The sequence below is a fragment of the Zootoca vivipara genome, chromosome Z1 (genome assembly GCF_965207765.1).
Source record: "Zootoca vivipara chromosome Z1, rZooViv2.hap1.1, whole genome shotgun sequence".
NCBI classification, from domain to species: Eukaryota; Metazoa; Chordata; class Lepidosauria; order Squamata; family Lacertidae; genus Zootoca; species Zootoca vivipara.
This window is the reverse complement of record NC_142583.1, coordinates 63,837,866-63,850,611: the sequence shown is the minus strand read 5'-3', so window position 1 is coordinate 63,850,611 and position 12,746 is coordinate 63,837,866. Positions and strand designations below refer to the sequence as shown.

Sequence of the window (12,746 nt, the reverse complement as noted above, 5' to 3'; positions counted from 1 at the left end):
TAGAAAAGGCCAAACAAATCCACCAGGTGTCCCTTGCAAAGATGGTGCTAACTAGTCACAGCCCTCTGATTTATATTAACTGCGTGCAAATATAATGTGTTATTTGCTACAGCCCTCCATTTAATGGGATTTCCATGCCCTCCCCCTTACAGGCTTCGGCCTGGAGGAAAGCCAGGGGCTCAGTCCTAAGCTTAATGTCCAGTCTGGGGTCTGGCACAAGTCTCCCTTTGCAGAGCGCCATAAGTCACACAGGGGAGCAGTTTGGATTTCGGCCATTCTCTGCCATTTTGGAAGGCTGTACGGGAAGGAGATCATAGACTAGTGGGGCACAGCATCCGTTCTTCAATATCAGCAGCTCACGTGTTGCTAGCTTGCACACTTTATAAAGATTTGAGGAGTGGCGTTATATACACCTCTACTATGCCAGGTCACTCAACCATTGCTACTGTGTCTAGCAGATCAAGATAACCAGGTGACAGCAGAAACTTAAAAAATAATAATAGCAGGGGCAATTAGAATAAGATCCATTACTTGATTGTTGATGTAAAGCTTTGGAATGTACCATACTTTTCTCTGTATAAGACTAGGGTTTTTTTTCCTTTAAAAATTATGCTAAAAAGTGGGGGTCATCTTCTACATGGATAGTGCATAGGGTGGGCGTGTTATTGGTTGCTGCGGTAATGGCTGGTGCTGCGGCAACTGGGCAGGCGAATTGCAGCTTCTGCCGTTGAGGGAACAGATGAGAGGCAGATTTTAGCATCCGTGTGGGTGAGCGATTTTCGGCAATCCCCCCTTTAAAAAGCTCAACAACCCTGGGTAACCCCCCCCCCTAAAAAAAGCTCAACAACTCTGTGCCATCTTCCCCCATTTTCTAAAATTTGAGTCCCCAAAAATATGGGGCGTCTTCTACACGGAAAAGTGCGGTATTTTGTATAGTTAAGCCTTTACCTCTGTGTTCAGTACAAATGTGCTTTATTTTACTGCTATGGCTAGTGGCTGATGCAAATAAAGATTCTTCTGATCTGATCTGGTCTTGTCCGGTCTGGTCTTCAAGCATCTCCAGGAAGGGATGGGGGGGAAACTTTGACTGAAAGCCTGGACCTGAAGTTACGCAGGTCATCTTTCCATACACAAAAGGGAAGAGCCCTGTGGAGAGTGGTGAACAGCACAGCAAACACACACAAACACACGTAACACGCACCTCATCTCCCTGCTGCGGTCGCATCAAAGATACTCTGTCATACTGCCGCCTCAGCAGAGCCCACAGCGCATCGAGACGACCCTGCAAAGAGGAGACCAAGAGGACTTTTGATTAGCTGGCATACACGGCGGCAGTTCTCAGAACCATTAGCCGTCCTTGGATATGTCTCGGGGAGCATCTTCCGCCAAATGTGTTAAATGAGTGGCAATGTGTTAAATGAGTGGGAAATTCTAAGTTCAGGTCTTTTACTATTTTAACTTTAAGGGACTTTAAAAAAAAACAACCCAGCAAAACACCTGCATTCACATATGAAAACCAAGTAAAGATTAAGCATCTTGTTGGTCTAAAGCAGGCATCCCCAAACTGCGGCCCTCCAGATGTTTTGGCCTACAACTCCCATGATCCCTAGCTAACAGGACCAGTGGTCGGGGAAGATGGGAATTGTAATCCAAAACATCTGGAGGGCCGAAGTTTGGGGATACCTGGTCTAAAGGCTTTCCAAACTCTCCTTTGTTCAAATGAAGTTTGTCTAGTCAAAGCAGGTGCTTACTTCTAGTACTTTTTAAAAAGTTAAGCATATAAAAAGATCCTGCTGGATCAGGTCCATAGCCCATCTAGTCTACCACCCTATCCTCACATGGGAAAACCCGCAAGCAGGATTCAAGCATAAGGTAACTCTCCCCTCCTGTGGTTTCCAGCAACCAGTATTCACAAGCATTGTTGCATCTGATTATGGAAGCAGAGCATAGCCATTGATAGCCTTTCCTCTCCATTAATGTGTCCAATCCTCATATGGCTCTTTACAAGAGGCAGCACACTTTGGAGCCTTGAGGAAATTTATGGATCCCGGGCTGCTGCAACTAGAATGAGCAAGTGGAACTGTCTCCCTTGGGAGGTTGTAGACTCACTTTCATTGGGGGCGGGGGTTTAAAGAGAGGTTGGGTGGCCATCTGTCATGGTTTAATGTGTTTTGAATCGCTTTGAGATTCTTTCTTTAAAATATTAAGTGGCATAGAAATGAAATTAATAATAATAATAATAATAATAATAATAATAATAATAATAATAATAATATACCTTTAGGCGCCAGGCAAAAATGTTTCTTTTAAACCAGGCCTTTGGTTGACCTGATCAACACCCCACATACCCTTTTAAAATGTGGGTCTTTTGGGGGGGGGTATTATTGGGTTATTGCTTTTATTTTTATTTTATATACTGTGATCTTTTTATGTGAACCGCCCTGAGACCTCTGGGAATAATAATAATAATAATAATAATAATAATAATAATAATAATAATAATACAGTAATAATACTCTCCCCTCCAGCCAGCCTTGGGATGGGTGGGTGCAACTTGCACCTTCTCTTTTCATCCAATGGGTCATGAGATATCTAGTTGGCTCCATGCCCTATACCTTGGCTGGAGTATGAGCAGGGCTAATCTGAAGGAGGCCTGGTTCAAGAATCACAGCTCCTAATTCCTCCAGATGTCCCTTTGTGCACACACTGCAGTGCCATCACAGGCTGGGACTTCCACTGCCCTCCCAGCAACCCATTGCCAATGCTGTTTCCCCCAGTGGTCTTAAATTAGTATCAATGGGGGCTTGGTTTCCCCAGGCTTCCCAACTGTTCAGCCCTGATTTGCCCCCTTATACAACTGCGAAGCAAACACTGCTTTCAATGACAAAAGATCCAGTGTGTACCTTAATAGGCGTGTACCACTTTTCCTGAGCAGGCAGTGAGGTAGGCTTGGGTCTCGGAGGTCTAGGCTGAAACGGCTCGTCCGATTCCTCAGGGATTGTCACCACGGCGTTTTTGGCTTTCTCTAGTCGGGCGCCTTCTTCGGTCGACCCTTTATCACCCCAGCGAACCTGCAGAAAGCAAGACCCATTCTCAAAGTGGGGCTCAAGCCAGCAGTCAAGGTGGCCCAGTTTGCATGTAGCGCTAAGCCAAACCTTGGCTTACTGCAAACAAGCACGCAGGTGGACTCCCAGACCAATGATCATGGGCAAAGCACTCCTCCCCTGGTCCTGCAGCACTGCCAGGGCTAAGCCATGCGCATTGCATCCAAACCTGGGCTCGTGGTTTGTCTCTCCCAAGTGGTAAAGCAAGAACAAACCTTGGTTACACACACCTGGGTTCAAACATAACTGTAAGGGGAAGAAAGTACAGAGAACCTCCCCCTTGCATCAGAAGTAGCTCCTCCCCAAGCAGTGATGGAAGCGAGGGCTCTGAGGAGGCCAGTCAGGAAGTGGAGAGAGAGAGCCAGGGCTCCAGCAGCATGGGAGAGCCCCAGCTACACAGGATGGAGGAAAGAGAGGGAGAGAATGGGGGAAAGGAAAGCATGGAGCGTAGACCCTTTCCTCCGGTTCCGGAATTACGCAGGAGAAAGAAAGGGAGGAGATTCACTGTCCCGAGACTCCTATGTTGGAGAAGATCACGTGGGGGGGGGGCAGTGCCGGATTCTGCATCAGAATGAGCAGACATGTTTTTACACACCTGTCTCACTGTAAATAGACTGCACTAATAAAAACTGTTTAAAGACAAGCATGCGGAGCGTCGTTACTCTAGAGTAGTCGCAAGAACCCCTGACAATAACCTTAAGCCAAACTATGGCTTCACCCTTGATGGTGGAGCAGCGGCAGCACAACCAAGGAAGGAGAACTACGGCAATCTTCAGTCCAGGACCCTGCATGTTTGCTCATTAAGCCACATGCAAACTGGAACCTTACGGTTCCAAAAACAAATGTACTGATTCAAGTATAGTTCTCTACTAAGCTCTAAGTTACAGAGCAACCCCAAGTATTTCTACTCAGAAGTGAATCCCGTTGCATTCCAGATGCTGCAGCACTGGACCACCAGCCAACATGGTCATCCACATAAAATAGATTTGGGCCTGGGGCTAAGAGACTGTGCCTTGCCTAAGCCAGACCACCTCCTTCTGTGAGTTCATAGGATTTGCAGGTCATGCTTTTAACCACTACACTGCACCAGCTGTGGAAGAATCAGAGCTTCTGATACACATGGTCCGCACATGAGAATACTGATGCCACACTGTAATTTTCTCCAAAAGGATTTTGACATGTCTTGAGAAGACTTCTTCTTTTCTTCTTTTCTGCATTCAGTTGTTGAGACAAGCCTCTCTCTCTCTCTCTCTCTCTCTCTCTCTCTCTCTCTCTCTCTCTCTCTCTCTCTCTTTCAAAGCCCTGAAGAAATGAAACCCATGGAATCAGTTGTTCCCTAATCCGTGGGGAGATGCCTAAAACTGCCCTACGAATAAATTTAAAGGGGGAAATTCCAAGAAGTCTGACATCAGGGGAAGTAAGTCAATCTGGCTAAAATTAAAAATGAGTCAGCTGAGGGATGCTTTTTTAAAATCAAGAATATTAAAAAGAAGCCCATTTTAACTTTAAAAATCCAACTTGACATCAAATCACATAGCAGATCGCGCGAGTGAGGTCAAAGCAACCATGATCTACAGACCTCAAAAAAGAACACGTAAGATTTCCTTGAGCTGCAAGAAGAGCCTTGCTGGAACCAACGCAAGATCCATCTGGTCCAGCCTTTGCCAATCTAGCGCCCTCCAGTAGCATCCAATTGGGTGGGGCAGAGCCACCCTCCTGACCCCTGGCATCCCTGCACCTTACATGGGTGAGACTGGAACAGAGTGGCAGCAATAGTGGGGCTATTGAAAAAGAGTTGCTGTGCACATTAGGCCTGGCACCCCTGGCAGATCCTGTTTTTCTAATAAAGCGTCCACTTACTCCGTGTGATTTACTGCTGGCTGGCTCCAGACACCTGCATTATGTTGTAGGACTCCACCTCCTATCAGCCCCAGTCACCATGGCCAATGGTGAGGAGAGCTGTGACCCAGCAACCCCTGGTGGGGAGCACAGGGTCTCTATCCCTGCCCTATCCAGGACCCAAGTAGGAGGCCACAAAGAAGAGCAGCAAGGAGGGTCAGTTGCACAGGAACACAGGAGTCTCCGTCATACTGCATCCATTTAGTTCAGTTTTGTCTACTCCAGTGATGGCCCCATCGACCCATTCACGCTGTTGTTGTTGTCTCCCCCCCCCTTTGTTCTCCCACTCCTCCTCACGCTACAGCTTGTCTCTGCTGTTAAAACTAGATCCTTTTTTTGTTGTTGCTGTTGCTGGTAGCCAGAGATTGGTTTTTTAACCCTTTCCATGCTGTTTTTTCTGGCACTTTGGCAGACGATGATTGGGTGTAACAGCGTTCATTTTTTAACCCGTTCTGTGCTGGGTTTTTTGGCGCTTTGCCAGACGATGTCGGTGCTGCGTGTTAGTTCCAGCGAAGGTATTATTCGTCATTTATTTCTGTTCTCTTTCCCCCCAAAAAAGCGCAGCAGCTTTGGGGCACCCCCCCCCCCAAAGCAAAGCAACTTTTGCACACACACACCCCAAAAAACCCTCAAAAACTTTGGTCAGCAGCTCCCCCCAAAAAACTCAACAACTCTGGGCAGTTTGTGTTAAAGAAGGGGTTTTTGGTTTGGTTTGGTTAAATAATTAGTTTTTGGTTTATTAAATACAGTTATATATTACAATTATACATTTTTGTTATTTAAACTATAAATATCACGAAATTATGGGGGGGGTTTTCTCAAAGAGACACACCACCCGAGTTATGCTCGGTTTTTTGGCGAATTTTGACACACCAAGCTCAAAAAGTTGCCCATCACTGGTCTACTCTGAGTGGCTCCAGTAAGAGGCCTCTAGCCCTCCTCTCCTCCTCTAGCCCCTCTCTCCTCCTCTCCTCCTCAAGCCCCTCTCTCGTACACATTTCCCCCTTTGTTGGAGAACTACAGGAGCAGAGCAGCACTTCCATTTTCCTGGCTTATCATAGTTAACATGTGACACGGCGCACAGTTGCCAGCATAGAGGTAAAGCCGAGAGATACCACTAGTGCCTCACAGCTCTGCATCTCGAGCGGCAGCGGCTCAAAGCTTGACAAAACAAACCTCCATTCTTTTAATTCCTCCAACTCCTCGCCCGCCATAGTACGAAGCATCCACGGTTGGCCATTTCTTGTTAGGCAAGGGGTCTTCTTCTTCTTCCTGGGGAAAAACCCAAAACAGATTTTTAAGGGGAGGTGTTTGTTTAAAAGGGAAACAAATTGCTCTTAGGTTAGAGGTCTTTTCCAACCAACTTGCTATTGGCCTTTTCTGAAGAAAGGGATCTAATGGAAATAGGGGATGGGGGACTGTCCGCTTTGGGTTGACCAAATTCAGCCTTTCTCCATCAGACCACGCCTTGTGTACTCTCCCCCTTCCTTCACCCAGCATGCTTGCTAGGATGAGCTCAAAACTTTCAAATTTCAATTAACCACAGTTTAGTATTATGCCTGAACCCTAAACTATGTCCCAAGGGGAGAGGGAATCAGGGGTATGTAAAGTGTCAGTTTGCATTTCTTAGCTCAGAAGGTATCATAGCTGCCAAGTTTTCCCTTTTCTCACGAGGAAGCCTATTCAGCATAAGGGAAAATCCCTTTAAAAAAGGGATAACTTGGCAGCTATGGAAGGTATTGATCTGATGTGTAGTAGAGCTCTTTCCTAGAGTGTTCTGGAAAGTGTCTTTCTATGTAAAAGAAACAGGCAGGAGGCTTCTGATGTTTGGGTTATTCCTTCTGGGAAGCTGAGAACAGCTGGTTTAAACTGGTTCTGTTATCTTTCTGTCAAGGTCGTGCTGACTATAATAGTCAAGCCAAGAGGAGCCTGGGTTTTACTCACTTTCTCTATTTCTTTGTTCTAGTGTGGTTCCGTATGCTATAGTGTTAAGGTTTAGTCTTATTATAAGTTCTTGTTAAGTTTAAGTTAAGTCTGCTGCAACTGGATTTCTTATGGACTGTGCCAATCCTGAATGTATTGGATTTGTAACCATTGTGCTCATTTGCCTTCAGTAGCAGTCAAGCTCTGCTGGATGAAATACAATTGCCTCTGGTCTATTTTCGGGGAACTCTGCTACGTGTTTAAAGTTTTTTCCTCCACGCAGCATGACACAAAGCCAATGGGAATTTGGGACTAATTTATTTGAGAGATGGCCTTACCCCCAAGATCTCCCACTTTGATCTGCATGACTGGTACTGTTACAAGTGACACATAATACCTGTTTCACATTTGGTATTGGCCTCGGTCCTGTATACCTGAAGGAGCGTCTCCACCCCTGTGGTTCAGCCCGGACACTGAGATCCAGCGTCAAGGGCCTTCTGGCAGTTCCCTCACTGCGAGAAGTGAGGTTACAGGGAAGCAGGCAGAGGGCCTTCTCGGTAGTGGCGCCCGCCCTGTGGAACGCCCTCCCAGCAGATGTCAAGGAAATAAGCAGCTATCCTATTTTTAAAAGACATCTGAAGGCAGCCCTGTTTAGGGGAGTTTTTTAATATTTAATGCTGTATTGTTTTTAACACTTGATTGGGATCTGCCCAGAGTGGCTGGGAAACACAGCCAGATGGGCAGGGTATAAATAACAAATAATATTTGTTGTTGTTGTTGTAAAAAAATCTATCTTTTAGGGTTGCAGCACCTGCACTTTGGAACTCCCTGCCTATTGACATCAGGCAGGCACCTTCACCATACTCTTTACAGCAATTTCGAAAAACATTTTTTGTTAGATAAGTCTACCCAGACCTGCAGGATGTTAATGTATGTATGCTTTAATCTGTTTTTAGTTTATTTCATTTTTTAAAATGTTCTTAATAGTTGTTTTTAACTTATTGTTTTATTCTCTTTGTAAACCGCTTTTGAAGGTTTGGTTTGTTTTGCAAGCGGTATATAGATTTTAAAAAATAAATAAATGCTATTGCCTTAAACCAGGCACGTCCAACAGGTAGATTGTGATCTACCGGTAGATCACTGGACGTCTGTGGTAGATCACTGGCTCCCCCCAAAGAAGCTCAACAAGTTTGGCTCCCCTAAAAGAAGCTCATCATTTTTGCCCTGCACCCCTAAAAATGTGGCTTTCCCCCTCCCTAAAAAAAGTTCAACAACTTTGACCTGAACCCCTAAAAAGGAGGTAGGTCACTGCCAGTTTTTAACTTCGTGAGCAGTCTCTTGGGAGTTGGCCACCCCTGCCTTAAACGAATTGAAGGTTGCAGCCGTAACCCTGCTTGTAAGTCCTACTGAATTCAACAGGACTTAGTTCCAAGTAGACTTGGTTAGGATTGCCCCAGAAGTATGTACTATCCTTTCTGTTTTAGGGTATCTTAAAATACACTGACTGGGTGGATGAGTACACGGTGCAAGTTGGGAATAAGCTTTTATTGAAGAGAACACTTAAGTGTGTGTATATATGTCTTAGATATTTGATACGATCAGAAGGTGCTCCCATGTTTAAAGCTCTGCTTCTGGGGGAGCAGGGAAAGCGTGAATAAGATCTTCTCTGAATCAGAAAGCAATTTCCCCCCCCCTCCCTCCTTCATCCGCAGAACGCATAAAGCTGAGATTCTGGTTATGTGCAAGGAAAATCAATTTGCAGCGCAATGCATTTTGAAGTGTCTATTACACCCCAATTCCCGTTTGAGCAACACAGGCCCTTTACCTATGTACTTCTGGGGAAACAATCTGTCTAATGGAATATGCCACATATACAGAAATGTTGCACTACACTCGACTACCAATATTTGCTTTGTTTATTGCTACTCGTTTGACTACCAGGACTTAAGGGGGGGTGTTAATATGATTAAACATGTTTCTAAAATACCCCAAATAACATCAGGGGTCCCCATAACCACAGTCACACTGCAAAAAATGTAGAATCAAGCTTATTCAGGCAAAATGCTTTTTTCTGGGGGGGGGGTTCAGCATGGGGAAGAGAAAAATGGGTATGCTGCAGAAAAGCAGTCTGCCAGGTCATGTGCTAGTGGGAGACACCTTGAAGGGACAGATAGCAGAGGGAATTACCCCCCTGGTGCCTCCAATTCTGGGACACCATTGGGAACCAAGGGCTGAAACCACATGAAATTGTATTACAGAAAGTGGAAGGGCCCTGAGTGAGATTCAGGGAACTGAAGATCACTCAAAGTGAAGGACTGGAAGGGGAGAGGAAAGGATGTGAGCTGGGAGGGCCTGTCATTTTCTGTGAGTGGCCAGGATTAAGAGCTACCTTTGAGAGAATATTGTGTACCTGTGCACTGTTTCTGTATTTTAGATACCCTGCTTCTGATTCCCCCAACCTTATTTTTCATGGCATGAAGAGGAACCATATTTTATTACATAACTACATTTCTACAGTTCTCGAAGCTACCAACATGAGTCTGACCAAACTGCAGGAGGCAGTGCAAGACAGGAGTGCAAGACAGGAGTGCCTGGCGTGCTCTGGTCCATGGGGTCACGAAGAGTCGGACACGACTAAACGACTAAACAACAACGACATTTCTATCATTGTTTTGATTTTGATGCTATACAGATATTACGTTATGTAGTGACATTTGTGTTACACGTCGTAAACCGCCTTCCGTTATCATTTACAATTCGTTGCTTATTTAGAACTTGTCGTTTTATATAAATTTAAGAAATGAAATAAATGAAAAAAGCAGCATTCTGTCTAGTTCGAAGCCCTCATCACAGGATTCTCCTTCATGAAGGTAATAGCCCAATACAGTGGTACATCTGGTTATGAACTTAATACGTTCCGGAGGTCCGTTCTTAACCTGAAACCGTTCTTAACCTGAGGTACCACTTTAGCTAATGGGGCCTCCCGCTGCCGCCGCCGCACAATTTCTGTTCTCATCCTGAAGCAAAGTTCTTAACCCAATGTACTACTTCCGGGTTAGCCGAGTCTGTAACCTGAGGTGTTTGTAACCCGAGGTACCACTGTACAATAAATGATACCCTCTTAAGATCCAATATACATTGGACTCGAAACGGAGCTTTAATTGGAAATGGCATCCCTGAATTTATCTGCCTTCCTTTCGTAACGCGGAGGACCACCTACCCAACTCATGATGCCATCATGTTCCACATTTCTGTGCCCCACCCCTCACCTCATTTCCTATCTAAATAACCAGCTGGTTCTGGAAGAGAGCAGAAAAAGGTACCACATAGTGACAAGGGGTGGGCAAGCATCTCCAGCCTTGCTTATCTACATTTCTGAGTCACTGGCTCCAAGAGAGAGAGAGATGCGCCTGCAGTAATAACCAACCTCTGAAGCGGTTTTACAACTTACCTCTACTGGAGCTGGTGGTGGAGGGGGAGGAGGATCCTTAATGACCTGATTTGGGGAGGGGGAGAGTGGAATAGAGGATGAAAGGCAAAAGGAAAGATCATTGAGACTTGCATAGTAACAGGATAGCCTGGCTTCAAATTCTCTGCTACGGAGATTTTTATACACACACAGTGGAACCTTGGTTTTCAAAGGTAATCCATTCCGGAAGGCGGTTCGACTTCCGAAACGTTTGAAAACTGAAAGTGGAAGCCTCAATTCAATAGGGAAACTCAAAACGGAAACTGCATCAGATGGTTTGAGTTCCAAAAAGTGTTTGAAAACCGTAGCGTTTACTTCTGGGTTTTTGGCGTTCGGGAGCTGAAACATTTGAAAATGGTGCAGTTCGAGAACAGAGGTTTGACTGTATAATATGTGTATAGATATAGCTATAGATAGATACAGATACATACACACACCAACTGCCCTTTATGAAAAGACCTCAGGGCAGTGTACAACATTAAAATGTATTTTTCAAACATATTTTTGTTTGAATGGGACTGTTTGAATGAGAATTTTAAAAAACAAGGTTCAAAGGCAAATATCTGGCTGAGTTTAGAATGACCTCGTGAATAGAAAGGGGAAGGAATAATAACATATATGGGCTATAAATAAATAAAGTTAGGATTGATCTAATAAAGAAACACAGAAAGATATAATGAGATTGAAATGAAGTGTGAAGTCGGCGGAAGTCTTCAATGTATCAATTGTGGTTATGTAACAAAGAATATTGTGTATGAAATGTGTCTGTCTTGTTACTTTTTTTCTTTGTCTTTTACCTTTGTTTCTTTTCTTTTATCTTTTTTTCTATTTTCTTTCGTTCTTAGTTTTGTGTTTATATCTGCAAGATTTTGATTTTTCTTTTCTTTTTTAGCCTGATGTATTGCTATATTTTGTTGATAGTATTAATAAAATTATTTAAAAAAAATAAAAAGCAGTCAGCACAAATGGCGAGTGTGAAGACAAAAAATAAAAAAATAAAATGTATTTTTACAGAGCATAATAATAAAGACATAAAACAAAGCACAGTAATAGATAGCATAATAATAATAATAATAATAACCGTAACTATTACCCCCCCAACCACCTTTAACAGCCGATAATTTAATGGCCGAAGGCCTGGGTAAAGAGGAAGGTTTTTGCCTAGCGCCTAAAGACATGTAATGGTATTACATTCTTGTGAAGAAGCTGGTAAAATAATAAGTGTTAGGTGGATTTGTAGCCAGTTTGACTGTCCAAACCCAAAGAGTACTCATTCATGGTTCCTTGTTATCCTGGGGGGGGGGGGGGAGAGTGGCAAGTGGGGTGCCGCAGGATTCTGTCCTGGGCCCGCTGTTGTTTAATGTCTTCGTAAACAACTTGGATGAAGGAATCGAGGCGATGCTCATCCATTTTGCAGATGATACCAAACCGGGAGGGGTTGCTAATGCCGCAGAAGGCAGAATCGGGATTCAGAATGACCTTAACAGATTGGAGACCAAACTAACGAAAAGAATTTCAATAGGGACAAAGGTAAGGGTCTGCACTTAGGTTGGAAAAACCAACTGCACAAATGTAAGATGGGGGGGGGAGAGACACCTGGCTTGCCAGTAGTACATGTGATAAGGACCTCGGGATCTTAGCAGGTCACTAGAGTAACATGAGTCAACAGGGTGATGCAGCAGCAAAAAAAGCTAATGCTATTCTAGGCTGCATCAACAGAAGTATAGTGTCCCAAGTATAGTGTTCCGGGGGCAGGCGGGGGGTGTTCTGGGGGCGGGGCGGGCAGCCGCCATGGCGCCCTCAGGATCGCACTGCCCAGGGCGGAGTGCCCCTTTCGCCCCTCCCTTCCTACTCCCCTGCCTTGGAGGCCAATAGTGGAAGGAAGGAAGTGTATCAGTTCTGTAAATTTGTTAATAAGTGCATGAATAAAAATGGTACTCATTTTTTTTCTTTTAAAAAGCATAGTGTGCTTGGGATGGGGTTCTTTCGCAATCTCTTCTGCAGGCAGCGTGTTCTAAGCTGTGTCAGCAGAACTGCACCAAATGGACTCAGATAACCTGTGCATCTTGCACACAGTCACATGTCCAAATGCAAGCATCCTGCCCACAAATTAATTTGATTGATCTTTCCTTTCAAAATAAAGATGAGCATCCTTATCATGGGGGAGGCAACTTCTGCAGCCTGAGAACTTGCAGATGTTAAAAGACATAATATTGCATGGCGGCCAGCATTTCTGTTTAATTCAGATTTCTTAAATACCATCCCAAGGGCCCAGGAGACTCAATCTCCAGTTTATTTACCATATGCAGACTTTTGAGTCTCCTCCAATTTTATTTGAGTTTGGTTATATT

The 12,746-nt window shown here is 44.4% G+C and overlaps 1 protein-coding gene across 1 annotated transcript in view; it reads right to left on the bottom strand.

Annotated features, from left to right (window-relative positions):
* The window catches only part of ANTXR2 (ANTXR cell adhesion molecule 2), a 145,581-nt gene that overhangs the window by 57,997 nt on the left and 74,838 nt on the right, over positions 1 to 12,746 (bottom strand). The window contains exons 13-16 of the mRNA XM_035111642.3: positions 10,378 to 10,422; positions 6,180 to 6,275; positions 2,904 to 3,071; positions 1,202 to 1,282 (exon numbers count right to left, since the gene is read on the bottom strand). Coding sequence (XP_034967533.1) covers positions 1,202 to 1,282; positions 2,904 to 3,071; positions 6,180 to 6,275; positions 10,378 to 10,422 — 390 coding nt within the window. The remainder of the gene's footprint in view (positions 1 to 1,201; positions 1,283 to 2,903; positions 3,072 to 6,179; positions 6,276 to 10,377; positions 10,423 to 12,746) is intronic.